This window comes from Mobula hypostoma, chromosome 12, assembly GCF_963921235.1.
Source record: "Mobula hypostoma chromosome 12, sMobHyp1.1, whole genome shotgun sequence".
NCBI classification, from domain to species: domain Eukaryota; kingdom Metazoa; phylum Chordata; class Chondrichthyes; order Myliobatiformes; family Myliobatidae; genus Mobula; species Mobula hypostoma.
Window position 1 is genome coordinate 29701885 of NC_086108.1, and position 26003 is coordinate 29727887.

The following is a 26003-nucleotide window of genomic DNA, read 5'->3' on the forward strand; positions in this document are numbered from 1 at the left end:
CTGAAGATGCCTGCAGCCCCACAGCAATTGTCAAGTCTATCTTGCTATTTGTCTGCATGGCCTGTAATAAGTCAGGTATTTGTAACCTCGGGAGAGCTTTCCAGCATCGAGGGAGTGATCATCAGGATGGAATGTTGAATGCCATCAGTGGAGATAACAGAACCCCTGCCACTGTTTCTTCACAGTAGACAATAGACAATAGGTGCAGGAGTAGGCCATTCAGCCCATCGAACCAGCACCGCCATTCACTGTGATCATGGCTGATCATCCACAATCAATATCCAGTTCCTGCCTTATCCCCACAACCTTTGATTCCACTATCTTTAAGAGCTCTATCCATCTCCATCTTGAAAGCATCCAGAGACTTGGCCTCCACTGCTTTCTGGGGCAGAGCATTCCACATATGCACCACTCTCTGGGTGAAAAAGTTCTTCCTCAACTCTGTTCTAAATGGCCTACCCCTTATTCTTAAACTGTGGCCTTTGGTTCTGGACTCACCCATCAGCGGGAACATGCTTTCTGCCTCCAGCATGTCCAATCCCTTAATAATCTTATATGTTTCAATCAGATCCCCTCTCATCCTTCTGAATTCCAGTGTATACAAGCCCAGTCGCTCCAATCTTTCAATATATGATAGTCCCGCCATCCCGGGAATTAACCTTTTGAACCTATACTGCACACCCTCAATAGCAAGAATTCCTTCCTCAAATTTGGAGACCGAAACTGCACACAATACTCCAGGTGTGGTCTCACCAGGGCCCTGTACAGCTGCAGAAGGACCTCTTTGCTCTTATACTCAATTCCCCTTGTTATGAAGGCCAGCATGCCATTAGCTTTCTTCACTGCCTGCTGTACCTGCATGCTTGCTTTCAGTGACTGATGTACAAGAACACCTAGATCTCATTGTACTTCCCCTTTTCCTAACTTGACTCTATTTAGATAATAATCTGCCTTCCTGTTCTTACCACCAAAGTGGATAACCTCACATTTATCCACATTCAACTGCATCTGCCATGCATCTGCCCACTCACCCAGCCTGTCCAAGTCACCCTGCATTCTCATAACATCCTCCTCACATTTCACACTGCCACCCAGCTTTGTGTCATCTGCAAATTTGCTAATGTTACTTTTAATCCCTTCATCTAAATCATTAGTATATATTGCAAACAGCTACGGTCCCAGCACTGAACCCTGCGGTACCCCACTGGTCACCGCCTGCCATTCTGAAAGGGACCTATTAATCTTCGTTTCCTGTCAGCCAGCCAATTTTCAATCCATGTCAGTACTCTGCCCCCAATACCATGTGCCCTCATTTTGCCCACTAATCTCCTATGTGGGACTTTATCAAAGGCTTTCTGAAAGTCCAGGTACACTGCACCTACTGGCTCTCTCTTGTCCATTTTCATAGTTACATCCTCAAAAAATTCCAGAAGATTAGTCAAGCATGACTTCCCCTTCATAAATCCATGCTGACTCGGACCTATCCTGTTACTGCTATCCAAATGTGATGTAATTTCATCTTTTATAATTGACTCCAGCATCTTTCCCACCACTGACGTCAGGCTAACTGGTCTCTAATTCCCTGTTTTCTCTCTTCCTCCCTTCTTGAAAAGTGGGCCAACATTAGCCACCCTCCAATCCACAGAAACTGATCCTGAATCTATAGAACATTGGAAAATGATCACCAATACGTCTACGATTTCTAAAGCCACCTCCTTAAGTACCCCGGGATGCAGACCATCAGGTCTCGGGGACTTATCAGCCTTCAGGCCCAACAGTCTATCCAACACCATTTCCTGCCCAATATAAATTTCCTTCAGTTCATCCATTACCCTAGGTCCTTTGGCCACTATTATATCTGGGAGATTGTTTGTTTCTTCCCCAGTGAAGACAGATCCAAAGTACCTGTTCAACTCATCTGCCATTTCCTTGTTCCCATAATAAATTCACCCTTTCCTGTCTTCAAGGGCCCAATTTTGGTCTTAACTATTTTTTTTTCCTTTTCACATACCTAAAGAAGCTTTTACTATCCTCCTTTATATTCTTGGCTAGTTTACCTTCGTATCTCATTTTTTCTCTGCATATTACCTTTTTTGTTATCTTCTGTTGCTCTTTAAAAGTTTTCCAATCCTCTGGCTTCCCACTCATTTTTGCTATGTTATACTTCTCTTTTATCTTTATACTGTCCTTTACTTCCCTTGTCAGCCATGGCCTCCCCTTACTCCCCTTAGGAGCTTTTTCCCTCTTTGGAATGAACTGATTCTGCACCTTCTGCATTATTCCTAGAAATACCTGCCATTGTTGTTCCACTGTCATCACTGCTAGGGTATCTCTCCAGTGAACTTTGGCCAGCTCCTCCCTCATGGCTCCATATTTCCCTTTGTACAACTGTAATACTGACACTTCCAATTTTCCCTTCTCGCTCTCAATTTGTAGATTAAAACTTATCATATTATGGTCACTACCTCCTAATGGCTCCTTTACCTCGAGGTCCCTGATCAAATCCGGTTCATTGCACAACACTAAATTTAGAATTGCCTTCTCTCTGGTAGGCTCCAGTACAAGCTGTTCCAAGAATCCATCATTCTAGGAATGTTTAGAAGACAACAGGCAAATTGATTCTCCTGTCCTGACCACTCTTTTTCCACAAATGAATATCATATTATCTGATAGTCAGTAGTCATTGGGAACATGCTGTGAGGAAAGTGTACAGGTTTCTACAGTACAACTGCATAATGCACTTTCTACATGGCTTCAAAGAGAAATGAAAATAAATAAAATATGCAGATGCTAGAAATCTGAAATAAAAACAGGGAGTGCTAGAAACACTCAGCAGATCAGGCTGTGGAGAGAGAAGCGGTGTTAACTTTTTAGGTAAGAATGGACAGAGTCCTGGACTTTTAACTTTGACTCCATATGACTTCGGCGGCCATGAAAATCCCAGTCGTTGCTTTTCAATGTCATTGTAGGTGTGTAGCCAATTCCCTTAGGAGTTAACCTTAGTCGCTTGGCTCTGGTATAATTATTGTCTGTTGTAGAAACCCATGGCTTCCATATCGAACAGGGAGAATTATTTTTGTTTCGAAGAGCTTTGATTTGATGGCTCCCGGCTACTGCTAGTTAATTGTGTTTGCCCTGTCTCTTTAAGTGGGCGCTTGTTCACTGCTTCACTCTGAGCTAAGTAAATGGAAATAGCAGGCTGTTTGGAGCGGCACAGCGGTACCTCGCCTCGCACTGCAGCGTCTGGGAGCTTGAGCCGCAGGCGCTGGGAACAGAGAGCGACCAAAAGTCAGCCGGCAAATGAAGGGCAAAAGGACAGCTTCTATCCCAGAGCAATGGAAAGTCTCCTTCTTGACCATCAGGTGAGTGTCGACAGTCCTCACCTACTGCAACGGCACGGCGACTCGTTTCCTTTCACTCCAATTAAAATTTGGGTATCTGTAAATAAACACTTCTCCTAACCTTAATTACAATTCCCTTTGCAGGAACTGCCCCACAAGGCATTAATTTATGGTTTTAAAAAATACGCAGGTTGCAAAGCTAGCGTTAATATTATTCCAATATTTGGCAATTAGCTTTTGCTTTGCACCTGGGGTTACTTAGCATTTCGTCAATAATTTGCCAGTTTTTCAGACCCCTCCAGTGCACTGGTACTGTTGCTGAACTCGCATCCCACGATTTGTTAATGACAACATCCCATCCCTATTTAATCTCATTTTGGCGATGATTAATCCACCTTTTGCGGTTGATTTTAAAATTCTCCTAGGAGCAGTGTTGGCGCAGTATGCGATTTTTTTTGTCATTCCACCTTGAGTTCAAAATGCGCTTATTTCCTCGTTAGTGATGAGAGGAACGCGTTTCCTGTGTTTAGATGTACACCCCAAAGCGGAATCTAACAAGATATTTCTCAGCCGGGAGTTATTTAACGTTGTCCCACGGTGGGGTTCGGTTTAAAAGTTGATGCAATTCAGTGCAACTTGAATCTAGTAACTTGAACACAAATTGAAATTATTTACTGAAAAGGACTGCTTACTGAGTGATGCCTTTGCTTCGACGAACTATATGATTGACATTTTCCAGTACTGAATGGAATTTGCACTTCCTTTACTTTTAAGAGTACAGACAGAAGTCGTCTAATTTCTGATGAATCAAGTACCTTTTGGGCGCCCCCTACTGACAACTTTAAGCTACCATGTTTCTGTATAGCTGGCGGAGCCAGTTAGTTGCTGGAGGCTTTTGGAATAAAGCAAAGCTATTCAGACGGGAATTTTTCTCCGTTCAACTCGTTCTTGACTGGTCAGTGTCTGCCTCAGTCAGTCATAAATAGTGGGGAGGATGTTTCCAGTAGTGCGAGAGTTACGGACGGGACAACATGGCCTCAGAATAGAAGGATGTTCCTTTAGTACAGAGTTGAGGAATTTCTTTAGCCTGAGGATTGTGAATCTGTGGAGTTCATGGTCATCGAGGCATGTCACTAGGCATGTTTAAAATGGAGGATGATGGGTTCTCGATTAGTAAGGGTGTCAAAGATTACAAGAAGAAGGCAGAATTATAGGGTTGAGAGGGAAGATAAACCAGCCATGATCAAATGGCAAGGTAGATTTGATGGGCCGAATGGCCTGATTCTACTTCTATTTCTTGTGGTTTTATTTTTCTTGTCACCCACTCAATTATCCTGCATCGTCGACAGATCTTCTCTGGATCATCTCAGACAGTTCAACTCTGTTGTTATCACCTGTGCCACTTCCCTTTCCCTTGCAACACTATCAGAGGAGCAGTTCTCTCTGACTTCTATTGGGCAGATCTGTGTCATTGGAACACCTTTGATCTGGTAGGTTCTTGGGCATAATCTTCCCAATAAGCTATCTGCTGCCTGGGCCCTGCAAGAGCCTGTTCTTGATTTCACCAGCCTGTTTCTGATCGGGATCCTTCTCTGGGCTAGATTGACTCATGGCCAACTCACCCAGCACACAGTCCGGTGGATTTGAGGAGTGGCCTCACCAGTTCAAATCGAAGGGTGGCAGCCGAGGTAAGGGGTTTGAGACAAAACAAGGTAAACTGCCTGGTGCCTCTGACATCCATCATCGTGAGTGCTTCGAGAAACTGATTACAACACACATCAGCTCCAGTTTCCAGACAGCCTCGACCCTCTGCAATTTGCCTGTTGTCGGATGGTGAAGTCCATCTATCTGGCCTTGCACTCATCCCTGGAGCATCTGGATAGGAACGGCATGTACAGAGACTATTGTTTATTGACTACAGTTCCACCTTATTATAATTCCAAGCAAACTCATCTCAGACTCTGAGATCTGGGAGTCAGCATCTCCCTCTGGAACCAGATCACAGACTTCCTGCAATCGGTAAGAGGCACGATTGTTCTTGTCACTGTTCCTCCACAAGATGGTGTCCTCAGGCTGTACTCTACCACCTGGATACTCAGGACTGCATAGCCAGATCCTGCTTTTGCTCAGTTCGTAGGTTTGCAGATGAAGCCACTGTCGTGGGCTGTATCTCGTGTAACAGTGAGTAGAAATACAGGAAGGACATGGAGAGCTCAGTGATTTGGTGTCATGGCAACAACCTTTCCCTCAGTGTCAGCGAAACAAAAGAGCTGGACGTTGACATCAGGAAGATTCAAAATTGTTTAATGTTATTTCCTGCACGCAATCGTAAAGGGGAACAAGTAATTGTTACTACTGATCTGATGCAGCACAAAAATGCACAATAAGATAAAGAACACAATAATAATGAAAAAACACTGAATAAATACATAAGATAACGTATGTATTCTATATCCATAAAGTGACGCTAGGCAATCAAGTGTCTGTGCAGTACATTAGGTAACTGCCAGGAACAGATAAAATAGTGGCGGATGGGAGTGAGTAAGGGTGAGTTCGTGGGTGGAGATGTTGATCAGCTTTATTGTTTGGGGAAAGTAGCTATTTTTGAGTCTGGTGATCCTGACGTGGTTGCTATATAACCTCCTCCCTGATGAGAGTGGGGCAAACAGTCCATGGGCATTGTGGATGGGATCCTTCAAGATGTTACTGGCCCTTTTCTTGCATCTCTATCTCTATCTCTATCTCTATCTCTATCTCTATCTCTATCTCTATCTCTATCTCTATCTCTATCTCTATCTCTATCTCTATCTCTATCTCTATCTCTATCTCTATCTCTATCTCTATCTCTATCTCTATCTCTATCTCTATCTCTATCTCTATCTCTATCTCTATCTCTATCTCTATCTCTATCTCTATCTCTATCTCTATCTCTATCTCTATCTCTATCTCTATCTCTATCTCTATCTCATATATTATGTGAGTATAGATGTGCAGATCCCAGATCTCTTCAGCCTCCTCAAAGCAGAGGCTTTGGTGAGTTTTCCTGATTGTGTAGAATGTGTTGTGGGACCATGAGAGTTTGTGCAAGATGTGCGCTCCCAGGAGTTTGAAACTCTTTGCAGTGTCCACTACTGCACCGTTGTTAGTGATCAGCCCCACCGTTGTCATGCCATCCGCAAACTCAATCATGTGATTACGCCAGTATTTGGTCGTGCATTCGTGTATGAGCAGAGTGTACAGCAATGGGCTCGGCATACAGCCCTGGGAGGTACCCTTGCTGAGGATGATAGGGAGGGAGGAGCGGTTGTGCATCTTGATGGCAGAGGTCTGTTGGTTAGGAAGTCCAAAACAGTTGTATGATGGTGTATTTGGAATGAGGAGTGGGAGTTTGTTCACCAAGGTCTGTGGGCTAATGGTGTTGAATGCTGAACTGAAATCCAGGAACGATATTCTGACATAAGTATCCTTGTTTTCTCGGTGTGTCAGGGCCAAGTGCATCACCAAAGCTATGGTATTGGCCATAGAGTGGTGATGTTGGTAAGCATATTGGTAAGTGTCCAATGTGGCAGGAATAGTGTTTCCCCATGTGCCATTACCAGCCATAGAAGGGGAGTGTGAAAGTGCTCCTGTTTTTGTCAATGGTACTAATGTTGTCAGCTTCAAGTTTGTGGAAGTGAACATCACTAGTAGCCTATCTGGTCTAACTACATAAATGCCACGGTCAAGAAAGCTTGCCAACACCTCTCCTTCCTCAGGAGGGTAAAGAAGTTTGGCATATTCCCTGTTGATCCTCACCAATTTTTACTGATGCACTATAGAAAGCATCCAATCTGCATGCATCACAGTTTGGTATGGCAACTGCTCTAACTGTACCTGCAAACAGCCGCAGAGATTCGTGAGCATGAGCACACTTCAGTACATCATGGACACGAGCCTCCCCTCCATGGACTCGGTCTATACTTGTTGCCTCAGTAAAGCAAACAGCATAATCGAAGATCCCACCTGTTCTCTGCTTTCCCTCCTGTCGGGCAGAAGATACAGCTGTCTGAAACTATGTACCACCAGACTCGGGTGGCTTCTACCCACTTTTAAAAACTATTGTATGTTCCTCTAATACAATAAAATGGACACTTGACTGGTCAGTCTACCTTGTTATGATCTTGCATCTTATTTAGCTGCCGACACAATCTGTGCCATTTTTTTCTGCATTCTTTTATTTGTTTACCTTGTGGTATCTCAATGCACTACATGATAATTTGATCTTCATTTACAGTATGCCAGGCAATCTTTTCACTATCTCGGTACAAGTGACAATACAATTGGAATTCTGCCTGCCTGTGTGCCTCCCAGAGTCTGGCTATAGCAGAAAATGGAGGAAAAGCCAACACAAATAAGACTGGAATATCCCACGAATTTGCAGCCTTTGGAATATCATGCTCTGGAGAATTCAGAGCCCTGTCCATTTCCCTGGGATTAATAAATAACAATGGGCATTGAGACTGATAAATTGGGGGAGGGGTGGTACGTTTGGGGGGGGGGTGGGGGGGTGAGGGGGGTGAATGGTAAGAAACCAGCAGAGGCATATTAGACTATCTGGTGCATTATCACTTGGTCCATTTCTGACACCACCTTCCCCTTTCCGATCTCCACCTCTGGAAACGAACTATCAACCGACATCTTTTACTTCCATGGTTGTCCTGACTATACTTCCCACCCTGTCCCCTGTAAAAATGCTATTCCCTTTTCTCACTTCCTTCATCTCTGCCGACTCTGTTCCCAGGATACAGCTTTCCTTTGCAGGAAATCAGATGCTCTCCTTCTCCATTCTTTGGCGTTTCCCTTACTCCAGCATTGGTGCTACCTTCACCCACATCTCCATTTCCCATACATCTACGCTTACCAAATCTTCCCACCGCCATAAACAGTGATATTTCTCTAGCCCGCATGAGCCTCTGCATCCAACACGTCATCTTCCACAGCTTCCCCCATCTCCCAAGGGATCCTACCACAAACATATCTTTACCTCTCTCTGCTTTCCACAGGGGTCCCTCCCTCTGTGATTCTCTTGTCTATTCATTCCTCCCTGTTAATCTCCCTCCCAGCAATAACCCTGAAAGCAGCCAAAGTGCTATACCTGCCCATGCAGGGCCGCAATTAGTCCCTTCAGGTGAGGTAACACTTTACCAGCGAAATTTGTGATCCCAGCAGATATGTCCGGTGCTTCCAATGCATTGCTCAGATACGTCATAAATTGGGGGACTGCTTCATTGAACACCTCTGCTCCATCTGCCAAAAGCAGGTGAGGGTGGCCCAATATTTTAATTCCAATTACCATTCCTGCTCCGACATGTCGGTCCATGGCCGCCTCTTGTGCCGCAATGAGGCCACCCCCGGTGGAGAAGCAATGCCTTGTTTTCTCTCTGGGTAGCCTCTAACCTAATGGTATGAATATCAATTTGTCTTTCTGGTTTAAAAATAAATAATATCTCCCCTTTCCCTCTTCTTTTCCCCACTCTGGCCTCTTGCCTCTACTCACCTGCCTATCACTTCCCCACTGGGTGACTTCCTCCATTCCTTTCTCCTCCAGTCCACTCTCCTCCCCTGTATGATTCCTTCATCTCCAGCCCTTTATCTTTCCTGCCCACCTCCCTTCACTTATCACCTTCTAGCTATCCTCCTCCTCCCACCTTTTTATTTTGGTGTTTTATCCCTTCCTTTCCAGTCCTGAAGAAGGGTCTCTACCCAAAACATTGACTGTTTATTCATTTCCATAGATGCTGCCTGACCTACTGAGTTTCTCCATTTTGTGTGCATTGCTTTGGATCTCCAGCATCTGCAGACTTTCTCCTGCTTGTGGTCCACTACCATTCTGTCAAACTATTAACAATACAATCTCTGCCCATCCTCCCCATTCTCCAGAGGCTTGAATGTATTTTTTCTTGCATGTCAATGGGACAAGATTTGTAATTGGAATTTGAAGTCTGTCTGCTACATGGCCTTCAGAGGGTGCTGTTCTCCATCAAATATGGACTGAGGGAAGGATGTGACAGTGGATGTGTTGGATGTGGTTTAATGTATTCCCAGTTATAGAGCAATGATTGATTTGCCACTGCATGATTTGTGACTCATTGGATCCTGTTCAGTAATGCACTCATTTGACCATGGTGGACTGAAGTATAGCAGTTTTGATGTTGAGTCTCAAAGGAGTTCCTTGTTCTGAATAATGTTCAGCACAGGCTTTGTTGGACTGGTTAGCTGAATGTGGGGGAACCTGAAAAGGAGTGTAAGCTATGGTTTTTCCATAGTACACCCTGTTACACTGCGTATCACAGGTGTAAACCCATGAGTAATGTCATCATATTGGTAACAAAAAGATGTTCTGATGATCAGAACAACCTGAATTGAGATTGCAGTGTATGAGCAATGTTGAACTTCAATCCCACCATATCTATCCTTGCCCTGCCCCACATTCCTGCGTTCTGTAGGGCCCATTCCCAGGTCTATTTATCGCATTCTCTCCCTGACTTCTGCAACCAATGCAGTGGTTCAGTTGTCCCTTCACATCTCGCCTGCCACCATTTGTGTATCTGAGCAGCCTTTTCAGTTGGGCAGAAGCTCACTTGCACCTTTTTCCAACATGACTTGCTGCATTGAATACTCATAATATGGCCTCCTCTACATTGGAAAAACCAAGTGTGGTTTCGATGACTGATTAGGGGGGTGTCTGAGCTCTCTATAGCACTGTAACTACCACACCATCCTGTCTGTTGTTCGTCTTCTCCATTGGTACAGAGAAGGTCAAATGAAAATTGGAACAACATCTTAACCCAATGTTATGAACATCTGAATTTTCTACTTTACCTCTGGTATTCTTCTCCCCCCCCCCCACCCCCACATCGAGCTCCACCTGTCCCACTCTTCCTTTATATTGCTTTATCCAAGCAAACTTTCCTCTTCCCTTTCAGTCCTCCTTTTGCCTGCACAGATACTATTTCACCCAGTTAAGTTATAACAATGCCCTATCTATTATCTCCTCTACATTAACAAATGCAGATTGATTGAGAGATTTACAGAACACTTTTCATCAGTCAGCAATCATTGCACAATTTTCGAGACATCTGTTCCTTATTTATAACTTTGGCCTCCTGTATCTTTCAATGATGCTCAGCACAAACCAGACGGATAGTGTTTTTATATGACTGCTTCAATTCAATAGCAGATCTCATTTGCATCTCGATTTGCAATTTGTCTCTTTACTACTTTCATCGCCACACCTTATTTTGCTTTGCAGCAACATCCATTTGTCTTTCACTTGTCCCTGTACAGGTAAATAACTATTATTATCACATACTGAGGTACATAAGAATCTTGTCTTGCACACCATCCATTCAGGTAAATTCACTACAAAGGTGCATTGAGGTAGTACAATGTAAAACAATAGCAGTACAGGGTGCATTGTGGGTAGACAGTCAGGTACAAGGTCACATGAGATGGGTCAAGAGGTCAGGAATCAATCTTGTTCTGTGGAAGCATCCAGTGCTCTAATAACAGGGAAAGTAGCTGGTCTTGGGCCTGGTGGTGTGTTTTCAGGCACTGTCTCTTGCCTGATTTGGTGGGGTAGGGGTGATAGAAGAGAGAATGTCTAGGGCAGATGGGGTCTTTGGTTATGCTGGCTGCTTTCCTGAGGTAGTGAAGTACAGAGAATCCATGAGGGAGAGGCTGGTTCTGTGACGTGGGCACAGATCAGCGCAATGCTCTGCAATTTCTTGTGGTCCCAGGCAAATCAGTTGCTGTACCAAGCCATGATGCATCTGGAAAGAATGTTTTCAATGTGGCACAGTAGTGTCCTGGTTAGCACAATGCTTTACTGTACTGGTGACCCAGGTTCAATTTCAGCCGCTGCTGGGGAGGAGTTTGTATTCTCTCCCTGTGACCACGTGAGTTTCCTTCGGGTGCTCCTTCTTCCTCCGCAATTGAAAGGTCTACCATTGGTAGGTTGCATTGTAAATTGTCTTGTAACTGGGCGAGGATTAAATTGAGGGTGCTGATTGACATGGCCCAAAGGGTCAATTAAGCTATATATCAATGAATAAGATTGGTGACAGTCAAAGGGGACATGCCAGATTTCTTGAGCACCCTGAAGAAGTAAAGGTGCTGACAAGCTTTCATAGCTGTGGTGTCTGGGATTAGACCAGGACTGGTTATTGACGTCTTCCCTAACCTGAAATCTGATTAATCAGAACTCTTGTTTAGAGTTGTGAAAGGTCATAACCTGAAAAGTTGCTCTATTTTGTCATCAAAGTGTATCTGACATGAATACTGTCAGTTTTTAATTCAGAATTCATTTTCCTTTGATTCCATAACTCTTGCTTTATTTGACTAACCAAAACTTTGATCAGCTGATATCTTCAAAAGCTTGGTCACTCTAACCCTTGCCCATCCAGTAACTTGCACACAACTAACAATGGGCCCATTTCCCTCTTTTAACAGAATGCTGGCCAATTTCCAAGTTAACAGCATAATTCCCAATTTTGGTGCGTTCATGTTGCCGCAAAACACACAAGAATACTTTCCCCATTACACCAAGAATTCCTTCATTTTTATAGGTAGCTTTATGGAAATGGCCCTTTTTGTACTCCAAGGCAATGTATTTTACTGAGTCATTAACTATTAATGAGCAAATAGATTGATATTCTACAACTCATTTATCTTACACTTAGCAACAAGGTGATTCACTGGTTGATTTAATTTCTCAGTGGTCATAGACATCAGCTGGCACACTTGAAGTGTTGGATTATCATTAATATTGTCATCTAGCCTTGATCTATTATCTATTAAAAATGATCTTCCAGTACTGTACTAAATATATGGGAGATTATATCCCCTAACAAATAAGGACTGTGTTGCTTCGCTATTTGAAGTAAAGTAGATTGCATTTAAGCATAGTGTTGGGGGTTGCTTAATGCATTTTGGGGGGGGGGGGCGGGTAGCAGCTATTCCAGGAGCCCAATAGATATATTTGCCTAGAATTGAGATAGATTGACTATTGGGACAGTGCTAGGTCATTCAAACTGAAGAAAGTTGCAGGTTGTGTTTGCTCACTGAATGTTGGTGTTTGCTGACAAATTCATGAGAATTGTGATGGTGTCCAAGGGCGAGGTCTGACCTTCCTTGGATTCCTTGGCACAGCATTCTGGAAATAGCTAATTGGATCCCCTAAGTGGGCTTGATGTAAGATGTAAACCTCCATTAAATTCAGTGGTGCTTCTGAGGCTGCAAATTGTGGTTAAAAGGGGAAGATTAAAAAATATCTTGCTTTAATATTTTGCTTATTTCTAAATATTGGTTTAAACACATTCCTGTTTTTATTGTATTTAAAACAGTTGTTTACCTGAGGAACATAATTCAAAAATTGGAAGCTTTGCCCCACCTTTGTGTCCAAATGTTTCTGTCAATTGCATAGCCAAAATACAAGTTGTTAAAAGTAGCTAGAGATTAGCAGTATCTGTAAACTACCTTTTAAGGTAGTTAACCCCCACAGCAGGAGTGTTAATGCTGCAGCAGCGTGGAATGAGGAAGCAGAACAGCCGGCCATATAGCATCTGTCAACGGTGGAATTGCGTTTTCTTCAGTTGGTAATTCTCCTAGAAGTGCCAGGATTTTTTTTTCTGAAAGACCATTTGTATATTTTAAAGGAAAACTTTTTGCAATTTTTCTTTGCTTCCTGAAAGGGAGGAGGAGTGAGGTTATTTGACTAACCATTGATGGTAAGGTAATTTAGATTAGGAATCAATTAAAGCCAATTGTATGGACAACTATCAACTTTCCCCTTTTTTTTGCCTTGGAGAACTATTTAGAGTGACTTTTTTTTCATTCCTAACTTGCCCAAAGAGGTGAATATTAATGCACTAGGTTAATGGATGTCATCCTGCGTAGTTTTCTTTACTGTGTACATTGGAACAAAAATTCTGTAATACATAACTGTTTCATTAAATAAATCACAAGACCCCCCTCCCCAACTGAAATTTGTGGCCAGTGATTATAATCAATGATGGGAAGGTTCAAATAGTGAAATGCTTCAGATGTTTGGGGTGGCTTCATTTTATCAGATTGCATGTTTTAATCATTGATGGCATCACAGTGGCTGATGACATCACAGTGGCTTTAAATCAGTAACCATGAGAACTATCTTGGTTTTGATATCCCAGCTATCAGACAAGAAGCACAAACTGTCGCCTTTCAGTCTTCAGCGAGCAAATACCAGAGGGGTGAAAGGGTTGACAGGTAACGCAAGTAGGAGCAAGAAAGATAAATTTGGTCAAGCGGTTGTTTCTTGTGTGGTTCTTTCAAAGGTAACATGTTTGAGATGAACATTAAACTGTTGTTCCGTCTGCCATTGATTATGAAGATCTTGTGGTGTTTTGTAGAATGTTATAGTTTATGCTTTGGGGCCAGTCAATGAAATCATCTAATCTTGTTCCACTTGTATGTTCCACAATTTATAATTCCCTATTTGATTTCTATCATGCTGTTGGCATTCCTTAGAACTCTTGTATGTACAGTAATATTATTGTAATAAATAAAACATTGTGTGTAACACCCATACAGAAGCCAAGCAATACTGGGGAGGGGTGAGACTGAGTTAGTGAGCCAACATCAGTAAGTTTGAGGGTTTGGGCTCAGAGGCTGGAGCAGTTTAGTGAAATATATGAAAGGGTATAATGGGACGCATTGAAAGGGCAGGGAGGGGGAAATCCAATGGATGGACGACAGAATTTAAGTTGCTGGATATTAAACTTTGCAGGCCGTACTAAGTAAAATAAGAACATTGAAGATGGTGTTGTGAGGAATAGATCCTCTTGAGGCATTGTATTTTAATTTGGCTCCAGTCGTGAAGGCATTGTGAAGTTGCAATAGATTGAAATTAATTTTCACTAGGACTTAGTACATTATAGCCCAGTGCAGGCCCTTCATCCCATGATGTTGTGCCAACCTGTTAAAGATCAATCTACCCCTACATGAGCCTCATTTTTCTGTCATCTGTGTGCCTGTCCAAGAGTTTCTTAAATTCCCCGAATGTATTTGTCTCAACCACCCCAGCAGGGTACTCCATGCACCCCCCACTCTCTGTTAAGGACTTGCTCTGCTGATATGCCCCCGTGCTTTTCTCCAATCACCTTAAAATTATGCCACTTTTAGTATTAGCCTGGGGGGTGGGGGGGGGTTGGTGGAGATGGTGTCTGGCTATCCACTCTATCTATGCCTGTTGTACACCTCTCATCCTCCTTCACTCCAGAAAGAAACACCCTACCTGGCTCAACCTGTCTTAATAAGACATACTCTGTAGTTCAGACAGCACCCTGGTATATTCCTCTGAACCCTCTCTGAAGCTTCCACATCCTTCCGGTAATGATGCAACTGGAACAGAACACAAGACTCGAAGTGTGGACTAATCAGGGTTTTATAGAATTGTAACATTACCTTGTGACTCTTGGACTCCAGCTCCTTGATTAAGGATGGCCAACACACTATGCCTTCTTAACAAACCTATCAACTTGAGCAGTGACTTTGAGGAATCTATGGACATAAACCCCAAGATCCCTCTGTTCCTCCACTCTGCTCAGTCTTGCCATTAACCTGGCTTCAAACTCAACCTACCAGAATGAATTGCTTAACATTTTTCTGGGTTGAATTCCACCTGCCATTTTTCAGCCCAGCTCTGCATCCTGTCAATGTCCTGTTGCAACCTACAACAACCCTCCACGTTATCCACAGCTTCACCAACTTTCATCTGCAAACTGACTAACCCACACTTCCACTGCCTCATCAAAGTCATTTATAAAAACTACAAAGCAGGTGTCCCAGAACACTGACCACTATCTCTCAATTGCATCATTTGTTCAACATGCATTTTGAAAACAGAACAGCTTTGACTTGTTGCTGCTCTTTGAGGCAGGAAACTTGCTGAGCTAGATACATTGTTTTTGTTTTGAACTCAGAATTTTAAAAAAATGTGTAATACTGGTAGAATGTTCCTTAAATTATTTTTGTTCTACAGTATAATAAATGTGGGTGGAGATGAGCAACATGGTTGGTGTCTTAGGAAAGTGGAATACTCATTGCTTATTTATTTTTGTATTTGCACAGCTTGTCTTCTGTACTTTGGTTGAACACCCAAGTTGGGCAGTGTCTCATTGATTCTGTTAGGGTTGTTATTCTATAGATTTATTGAGTATGGCCACAAGGAAATGAACCTCAGGATTGTATAGGATGACATATATGTACTTTGATAACAAATTTACTTTGAGTAAAAGGGAAGAAGAGAATTTTGGACTTGACTAATCAATGCCAATTCCAGCTCATCATTCGTAAGAGCTGCCCATAGAACCAATCACACTTCACTTTCCCTTTCCCTTCTACCTGCTAAAATGGATATATTGTAAATTGGCAAACTTAAATAGCTTTTTTTTAATTATTGTGTGCATCAATGTTATCTGGCAGCATAAACTAGAATGCCCTGTTTTTTAAACACACCAATCCACTTATTTTAGCAACATGTATTTATATACTACTGTGATCAATTTCCCAAATTTAACAACCATTCAATGTGCCATTGTAGGACTCAAAACTGCCAATGATTAAAGTTCACTCCTTAAACAAGTTTTTAAGAGGGTGTCAGGTGAAATATTTTCATCTCATTAGAGGAAAGATATGGAAACTTCAGAGAGAGTGCAGAAGAAATTTACCAGGCTGCTGGCTAGACTAGAGCATGTATTATAAGGAAAGGTTGAACAAGCTAGGGTTTGTCCCTTTGGAGTGAAATAGGATGAGAGGTGATTTGATAGAGCTGTAGTGCGATCACTTGAGTTGAGTGTTCTTCTAAAACGTTGTGTATGGGTGTATGGGGGGGGGTGTTCTTGGGTGACTGTACAGGCTGATCCAGGATATATCTGTTCGGGTGCAGTGTGGGCAAGAGTGATTGTAGTTGGTGGCTGGGTGTTTTTGGTTGTTCAGTCTCTTTCACAGCTGCCACTTGTTCTCAGTGACACCGCAGAGATTGCTTTTGTAGCGTAACCCATTCTTGAACAGATTTCTTCCAGGTGTATCTATTGAGTGCAATCTCTTCCTAGTTTATAGATGTAATGTTCAATTTCTTCATCCTGATTTTAAAGTTTCTTTTGCCCACTGGGTCTCGTTGACATTCCTTCCACTGGAAATAAAGGATCTGTTTGGGGAGATGTGAATTGGGCATCTGGATGATGGTAATGTAGGAAGAACGACTGCTCTATATACCAAAAGATTTAGTTGGACCTGTAGGTTGTGATTTTCAGACTCTTTTCCTCGATCTTGCACAGTCTCCACTCGCATTACTTGAGTGCCAGTTGATCTTTGAGTGGAAATCTACTTCTGAGGAGAGAATGCTGGCAAGGTAGGGAAAGTGGTCTACATTTTCACAGAAGATAATTGTCAATTTTTATGGAGGCCTGGATAAATGGCTGGATGGTGGCTGATCAGTTTTGTATTCAAAACGAGACTCGAGGCCCTATATGACTTGGCAATGTATCCTGAATACCTTTTGGAGGTCTTTTTCAGAGTGTGCTGCAGTGAAGTTGTCATTTGCATACTGAAGCTCCATGATAGTGGTGGTGCTAACCTTGTTCTTGGCCTTGAACCGGTAGAGATTGGAAAGCCTGTTGTCCATTCTACAGACATTTGGGATTCCCTGTGGCAGGTTTTGGCTGATGAGGTGAAGGATGACAGCAATAAAGATGGCGAATGGGGTGGGCCCAATGATACAGCCCTGTCTGGTTCCAGTCTGGACAGCGAAGGGTTCTGATTCAGCGCCACTGTTGCTGAATACTGTAGCTAACAGGTCATCATTCAGTAGCTCAGTATTCATAAGTACATGTCGGTCAACCATTGGGAGTGCATAAACACCAACTCTAGAGTACGGAAAAGGTCTTCTATGGTTCCTAGAAGTAACACTGAGTATCTCAAGGAAAGGAAGGCACTGGCTACATCAACTCAGATGGATTATTTCTACTCACCATGTGTGCTGGTGCACAACCTTATCAGGAACATTTCCAATAAGGGGGAAAAAAACAGATTCCAGGCATTTTGGCAGCGCCTCTGATCCAGAAGTGAAGAGTCAGCAGAGTGGCCATCGTGGGAGTGGACTGCGTTATAGGTGTCGGGCTTTGGCTTAACAGACTTCGGCAAGCGCAGGGCACAGGTAAGTTTCTAATAAGTATTTTTCCCCCCCTGTTACTACATAGCTAGTGTGCTGAGTATGCATCCAGAGTTAGTGGTATTTCTTGTGTGAGATGTGGGAACTTTGGAGACCTTCAGTCTCACTGAGAACTACACCTGCACGAGCTGTAGCTCCTTGGAGACCATGATAAAGAGCTGCAGCTGCAGATAAATGACCTTCAGCTCGTGCGTGATTATGAGGTGATGAACACTACAGGGAGGTAGTCAACCCCAAATTGCAAGAGGTAGGTACGTGGGTGACTGTCAGGAGAGGGAAACAGAATAGGCAGCTAGTGGAGAGTAACTCTGTGGCCAGTCCCCTCAAAAAGTACACCACATCGGATACTGTTCGGGGAGGGTGAATGACCTACTGGGGGAGCCGGAGTGACTGGTCTCTGGCACTGAGTCTCTCTGTGGTTCAGAAAGGAAAGAGGGAGAAGGAGTGCAGTAGTGATAGGAGATTCCATAAATTCAAGAATTCTGTGAATGTGAGAGAGACACCCGGATGATATGTTGCCTCCCAGGAGTCAGGATCAGGGATGTCATGGATTTGGTCCACAGCATTCTAAAGGGAGAGGGTGAACAGCCGGAAGTCAGGGTATACATTGGGACCAACACCATAGCTAGGAAAAGGGAGGAGATCCTGGAGAGAGAATATAGGGAGTTGGGTAGAAAGCTGAACACCAGGACCTCCAGGGCAGTAATCTCTGGATTGCTACCCGTGCCAGTGAGGGTAAGAATAAAAATACTTGGCAGATGAATGTTTGGCTGAAGAATTGGTACAGGGATCAGGGCTTCAGATTTCTGATCATTGGGATCTTTTCGGAAGGAGTCACCTGTACAAAAATGATGGGTTACACCAGAATCCAAGGGGAGCCAATATCCTAGTGGGCAAGTTTGCTCAAGCTTCTGGGGAGTGTTTAAGCTACTTTGGCAAGGGGGTGGGAACTAGAGTGATGGGGCTGCGGATAGCTGTTGGTATCTATCTAGATGCAACATGCAGTGAGACTGTGAGGAAGAGCAGGCAGGTGATAGGGCAAAGTTGTAGTCAGTGGGAAGACTTAAGGTATAATAGTGGGCCAAAAATGGATGATTATTACAGGACTGGAGGTGTTGTATTTGAATGCATGCAGTATACGAAATAAAGCAGGTCATCTTATAATGCAGTTGGAGACTGGCAGGTATGATGTGGGTGTCCCTGAGTCATAGCTGAAAGAAGATCATAGTTGGGAGCTTAACATCCAAGGATACACATTGTAGTGAAAGGACAGGTAGGTCGGCAGTGGGGGTGGGGTGGCTCTGTTGGTTTAAAAAAAATAAATTGAAATCAAGTCCTTAGAGGTGACATAGAATGGGAAGACATAGAATCACAAGACATTGAATCGCTGTGGATAATAAAACTGCATGATGGGCGTTTATATATAGGCCTCCGAACAGTAGCCAGGATGTGGGCTACAAGTTATAACAGGAGATGGAAAAGGCATGTAATAAGGGCTATGTTATGATAGTCATGAGGATTTCAATATGTAGATAGACTGTGGAAAATCAGGTCGGTGCTGGAACCCAGGCAGAGGAATTTATGGAATTCCTACGATGTGGCTTTTTCGAGCAGCTTGTAGTTGAGCCCACTTGAGGAATGGCAATTTTGGATTTGGTTTTATGTAATGACTGATTTTGATTAGTGGGTTAAAGGTAAAGGAACCTTTCGGAGACAGTGATCATAAGATGATAGCATTCACCCTGCAGTTTGGGAAGGAGAAGCTATAATTGGATGTATTAGTACTACAGTGGAGTGAAGGGAATTAGAGGCATGAGAGAGGTGTGGGCTAAAGTTGGTTGGAAGAGGACATCAGCAGGGATGATGGCAAAACAGCAGTGGCTGGAGTTTCTGGGAGTAATTCAGAAGTTTCAAGAAAAATGCATCCCAAAGATGAAGTTGTATTCTAATGGGAGGGTGAGGCAACCGTGACTAACAAGGTAGTCAAAGAAGCATAAAAGCAAAAGGGAGAGCATATAAGGGAGCAAAAATTAATGGGAAGGTAGAGGATTTGGAAGCTTTTAAAATCCAACAGAAGGTAATTAAAGTCATAAAGAGAGAAAAGATTATAGACAAAGGTAAACTAGCCAATAATATAAAGGATGCAAATTTTTTTTCCAGATTATGTGATTGTGTAGTTTAAAAAAAAGGATGAGATCAGAGTGGACATTGGGATGCTGGAAAGGTAGCAATGGGGGGGGGGGTGCAAAGAATAGCAGAGAAGCAGAAATGTGAGCGTGTCAGGGGGCAGAAGTGAGTTGTGGCCATTACTAAGGGGAAGGTGCTTGGGAAGTTGAAGGGTCTGAAGGTAGATGAGTAACCTGGACCAAATGGACTACACACCAGGGTTTTGAAAGAGGTGGCTGAAGAGACTATGGAGGCATTAATAATCTTTCAAGAATCATTAGACTCTGGAGGACTGGAAAACTGCAAATGTCACTCCTGTCTTTAAGAAGGGAAGGACACAGAAGAAAGCAAATTATAGGCCAGTTAGACTGCCTTCAATGGTTAGAAAGATGACCGAATTTCTTCGGCAGTTGAACAGGGCACGACTGCGCAAGCGCGAGTAAGGCAGACTGTGAGGCAGCGGGAGTATTTAAAAGAGAGCAGATTAGTGGAGCAGGCGATGTTGTAGCGGGTGACAGAGTAGAGGGAGACAGAGTAGGAAGGCTTTAGTGCCTGAGGCTTCGGCGAGCAGAGGCTGAGGACGAGCTTCACTCCAAGTGAGGTAAGGCCGGGTAATTTCCTTTAATAAATCTAATTACCTTAAGAGTAGGTAATGGAGGCAGCAGTTAGGGCAGTTGAGTGCTCCGTTTGCAGAATATGGGAAGTCAGGGCGAGCACAATCGTCCCTGACTACACCTGTGAAAGGTGCATCCAGCTGCAGCTCCTGACAAACCGAGTTAGGGAACTGGAGATGGAGCTGGATGAACTTCGGATCATTCATGAGGCAGAGGCAGCAATGAACAGGAGTTACAGGGAGATAGTCACCCCTAAGAGTCAGGAGACAGGTAGCTGGGTGACTGTCAGAAGAGGGAAGGGGAAAAGACAGAATGAGCAGAGTGCCCCTGTGGCTGTTTCCACCAATAATAAGTACATCGTTTTGGATACTGTTGATGGGGACAACCTACCAGGGACAAGTTGCAGTAGTTGCGTCTCTGGCACCGAGACGGGACCCTCAGCTCAGAAGGGAAGGAGGGAAAAGAGGAGAGCAGTAGTGATAGGGGATTCGATAGTTAGGGGAACAGGTAAGAGGTTCTGTGGAAGAGATTGAGAATCCCAGATGGTCTGTTGCCTCCCTGGTTCCAAGGTCCGCGATATCTCAGGTCGAGTTCTCAGTATTCTCAAGAGGGAGGGTGAGCAGCCGGATGTTGTGATCCATGTAGGGGCCAATGACGTGGGTAGAAAGAGTGAGGAGGTCCTGAAGGGTGAGTTGAGGGAGTTAGGCGCCAAGTTAAAGGACAGAACCTCCAGGATAGCAATCTCAGGATTGCTACCAGTGCCACGTGCAGGCGGGTTTAGAAATAGTAAGATAGTGCAGATCAACACGTGGCTGAAGACATGGCGCAGGAGGGAGGCTTCAGATTTGTAGATAATTGGGCAGTTTTCCAGGGAAGGTGGGACCTGTTCCGGCGGGACGGTTTACATCTGAACTGGAGGGGGACAAATATTCTTGCAGGTAGGTTTGCTAGAGAGGCTCCAGTGGATTTAAACTAGATACAAGGGCGGAGGGGAACCAGAGTGTAGAAACAGATGTACAGGAGAAGGAAGAAAAAGAAAATAGTAAAGTTGTTTGCACCGTTCGTGATAAACAGAGAGTAAGAGGTGGAAAATTTCTTAAATGCATTTATTTTAATGCTAGGAGCATTATAAAAAAGGTAGATGAGTTTAAAGCATGGATTGATACCTGGAAGTATGATGTGGTAGCCATTAGTGAAACATGGTTACAGGAGGGGTGTGATTGGCAACTAAATATTCCTGGATTTAATTGCTTCAGGTGTGATAGAATCAGAGGGACAAGAGGGGGAGGTGTTGCATTGCTTGTCAGAGAAAATATTACAGCGGTGCTCTGGCAGGATAGATTAGAGAGCTCGTCTAGGGAGGCTATTTGGGTGGGATTGAGGAATGGGAAAGGTGTAGTAACACTTATGGGGGTGTATTATAGACCACCAAATGGGGAGCGAGAATTGGAGGAGCAAATTTGTAAGGAGATAGCAGATATTTGTAGGAAGCATAAGGTTGTGATTGTGGGAGATTTTAATTTTCCACACATAGACTGGGAAGCCCATACTGTAAAAGGGCTGGATGGTTTGGAGTTTGTAAAATGTGTGCAGGATAGCTTTTTGCAACAATACATAGAGGTGCCAACTAGAGAAGGGGCAGTGTTGGATCTCCTGTTAGGGAATGAGATAGGTCAGGTGACGGAGGTATGTGTTGGGGAGCACTTCGGGTCCAGTGATCACAATGCCGTTAGTTTCAATATAGTTATGGAGAAGGATAAGACTGGACCCAGGGTTGAGATTTTTGATTGGAGAAAGGCTAACTTTGAGGAGATGTGAAAGGATTTAGAAGGAGTGGATTGGGACAATTTGTTTTATGGGAAGGATGTAATAGAGAAATGGAGATCATTTAAAGGTGAAATTTCGAGGGTACAGGATCTTTATGTTCCTGTCAGATTGAAAGGAAAGGTTAAAAGTTTGAGAAAACCATGGTTTTCAAGGGATATTGGAAACTTGGTTCGAAAAAAGAGAGACATCTACAATAAATATAGGCAGCATGGAGTAAATGAGGTGCCCAAGGAATATAAAGAATGTAAATAGAATCTTAAGAAAGAAATTAGAAAAGCTAAAAGAAGATATGAGGTTGCTTTGGCAAGTAAGGTGAAAATAAATCCAAAGGGTTTCTACAGTTATATTAATAGCAAAAGGATAGTGATGGATAAAATCGGTCCCATGGAGAATCAGAGTGGATAGCTATGTGTGGAGCCAAAAGAGATGGGGGAGATTCAAGCAATTTCTTTTCTTCGGTATTCACTAAGGAGAAGGATATTGAATTGTGTAAGATAAGGGAAACAGGTAGGGAAGTTATGGAAACTATGATGATAAAAGTGGAGGAAGTACTGGCACTTTTAAGGAATATAAAAGTTGATAAGTCTCCAGGTCCTGACTGGATGTTCCCTAGGACCTTAAGGTAAGTTACTGTGGAAATAGCAGGGGCTCTGACAGAAATTTTTCAAATATCATTAGAAACGGGGATGATGCTGGAAGATTGGTGTATTGCTCATGTTGTTCCATTGTTTAAAAAGGGTTCGAAGAGTAAACCTAGCAATTATTGGCCTGTGAGTTTGACGTCAGTGGTGGGTAAATTGATGGAAAGTATTCTTAGAGATGGTATATATAATTATCTGGACAGATAGGGTCTGATTACGAACAGTCAACATGGATTTGTGCGTGGAAGGTCATGTTTGACAAATCTTATTGAATTTTTTGAAGAAGTTACTAGGAAAGTTGACGAGGGTAAAGCGGTAGATGTTGTCTATACGGACTCCAGTAAGGCCTTTGACAAGGTTCCACACGGAAGGTTAGTTAGAAAGGTTCAATTGTTGGGTATTAATATTGAAGTAGTAAAATGGATTCAGCAGTGGCTGGATGGGAGATGCCAGAGAGTAGTGGTGGATATCTGTTTGTCAGATTGGAGGCTGGTAACTAGTGGTGTGCCTGAGGGATCTGTACTGGGTCCAATGTTGTTTGTCATATACATTAATGATCTGGATGATGGGGTGGTAAACTGGATTAGAAAGTATGCAGATGATACTAAGATAGGTGGAGTTGTGGATAATGAAGCAGGTTTTCAAAGCTTGCAGAGAGATTTAGCCCAGTTAGAAGAGTGGGCTGAAAGACGGCAGATGGATTTTAATACTGATAAATGTGAGGTGCTACATTTTAGTAGGACTAATCAAAATAGGACATACATAGTAAATGGTAGGGCATTGAAGAATGCAGAGGGATCTAGGAATAATGGTGCATAGTTCCCTGAAGGCGGAATCTCATGTGGATAGGGTGGTGAAGAAAGCTTTTGGTATGCTGGCCTTTATAAATCAGAGCATTGAGTATAGGAGTTGTGATGTAATGTTGAAATTGTACAAGTCATTGGTAAGGCCAAATTTGGAGTATTGTGTACAGTTCTGGTCACCGAATTATAGGAAAGATGTCAACAAAATAGAGAGAGTACAGAGAAATTTACTAGAATGTTACCCGGGTTTCATCACCTAAGTTACAGAGAAAGTTTGAACAAGTTTGGTCTTTATTCTTTGGAGCATAGAAGGTTGAGCGGGGACTTGATAGAGGTATTTAAAATCATGAGGGGGATAGATAGAGTTGACGTGGATAGGCTTTTTCCATTGAGAAATTCAAACAAGAGGACATGAGTCGAGAGTTAAAGGGCAAAAGTTTAGGGGTAACATGAGGGGGAACTTCTTTACTCAGAGAGTGGTAGCTGTGTGGAACGAGCTTCCAGCAGAAGTGGTTGGGGCAGGTTCAATGTTGTCATTTGAAGTTAAGTTGGATAGCTATGTGGACAGGAAAGGAGTGGAGGGTTATGGGCTGAGTGCAGGTCGATGGGACTAGGTGAGAGTAAGAGTTCGGCACGGACTAGAAGGGCTGAGATGGCCTGTTTCTGTGCTGTAATTGTTTTATGGTTATATGTTGGAGTCTGTTATTGGTTTTGGGGTACTTGGAGGCACATGACAAAAAGGGCTAAAGTTAGCATGGTTTCCTTATGTTGAAATCTTGCTTGACAAATCTGTGGAATTGTTTAAGGAAATAACTAACAGAAAAGATGAAGGGAGAGTCAGTGGATGTTGTTCACTTCGATTTTCAGACCTTTGACAAGATACTGATCATGAAACTGCTTAATGAGATAAGAGCCCAAGATGTTACAGGAAGGATATGAGCATGGATAAAATATTGGCTGACTGGTAGGAGGCAAAGAGTCAGAAAAAAGGGGACCGATTCTGGTTTGTTGCTGGTGACTAGTGGAGTTCCACAGGGGCTGATGTTGGTGCTGTTTCTTTTAAAGTTGTATGTCAATGATTTAGATGAAGGAATTAATGGCTTTGTGGCCAAGTTTGCAGATGATGCGAAGATGGGTGGAGGGAAAGGTAGAGTTGAGGAAACGGGGTGTCTGCAGAAGGGCTAGGATAGATTAGGACAATGGGCAAAGACGTGGCAGATGGATTATAGTGTAGGGAAGTGTATGGCCATATACTTTGGCTGAAGGAATAAAGGTGTTGACTATTCTAAATGGTGAGAAAATTCAAAAATCAGAGGTGTGGAGGAACTTGGGAGCCCTCGTGCAGGATTCCTTGAAGTTTAGCTTGCAGGTTGAGTTGGTGGTAAGGAAGGCAAATCCAATGTTAGCATTCATTTCCAGAGGACTAGAATTCAAAAGCAAGGACTTAATGCTGAGGCTTGTATTCGAGAAGGTCCAGGGAGGTTTATGAGAATGATCCCAGGAATGAAAGGGTTAACAGGAGCGTTTGATGGCTCTGGACCTGTGCTTGCTGGAGTTTCGAAGAAGTAGGGGTGGGGCATGTCATTGAAACCTATTGAATGTTGAAAGACTGAGATGAAGTGGATGTGGAGAGGAGGTTTCCTATTGTAAGAGAGTCTAGGACCAGAGGGCATTGTCTCAGAATAGAGGGTCATCACTTAGAACAAAGATGAGAAGGATTTTTTTTATATAGTCTGAAGGTGGTATATCTGTGGAATTCATTGCCACAGATGGCTGTGCAGGCCAGGTCATTGGGTATCATTAAGGCAGAGGTTGATCGGTTATTGATGAGGTTATGGGGAGAAAGCGGGAGAATGGAATTGTGGGGGATAATACATTCTCTTCCCCCCCCCATTATAGAATGGCAGAGCAGACTCAATTGGCCAAATGGCCTAATTCTACTCCTCTGTCTAATGGTTTTGTGGTCTAAGGAGTAGTATCTCATTAACTACCCTTGTCTGAGTTAGGGACTGCCCTGATGTAAACATCGCAAGGGCTATGAGTGGCACAGATGACTGCTGGATAGATCTGTGCCTGATCCACTCCACCATGTCCATTAGACTCATGAAAAAGAGGAGGGTTCATAAGAAGCAGACCAGGCCAAGACTACAATTCAAGACCTTTTTTGACACTGCCACCCAACATCATCTTCAGGCCTCGTTTGGGGAAAACCTCCAAACGGAACATCCAGAGGATGTCGAAGAACGCTGGGGTCTGCTTAAATCCACCTTCCTCGATGCCTGCTAAAATATCCTTGGGTACAAGTCCAGAGTACATCAGGATTTGATGATAACATGGAGATAAATTGGCCTGTCTTCAAGAAA

The 26003-nt window shown here is 43.2% G+C and overlaps 1 protein-coding gene across 1 annotated transcript in view; it reads left to right on the plus strand.

Annotated features, from left to right (window-relative positions):
* The first annotated feature begins 3170 nt into the window (after positions 1-3170).
* The window catches only part of rgl1 (ral guanine nucleotide dissociation stimulator-like 1), a 299811-nt gene continuing 276978 nt past the window's right edge, over positions 3171-26003 (plus strand). Inside the window, exon 1 of the mRNA XM_063063771.1 lies at positions 3171-3362. Within this exon, the coding sequence (XP_062919841.1) occupies positions 3186-3362 (177 nt within the window). The 5' untranslated portion in view covers positions 3171-3185. The remainder of the gene's footprint in view (positions 3363-26003) is intronic.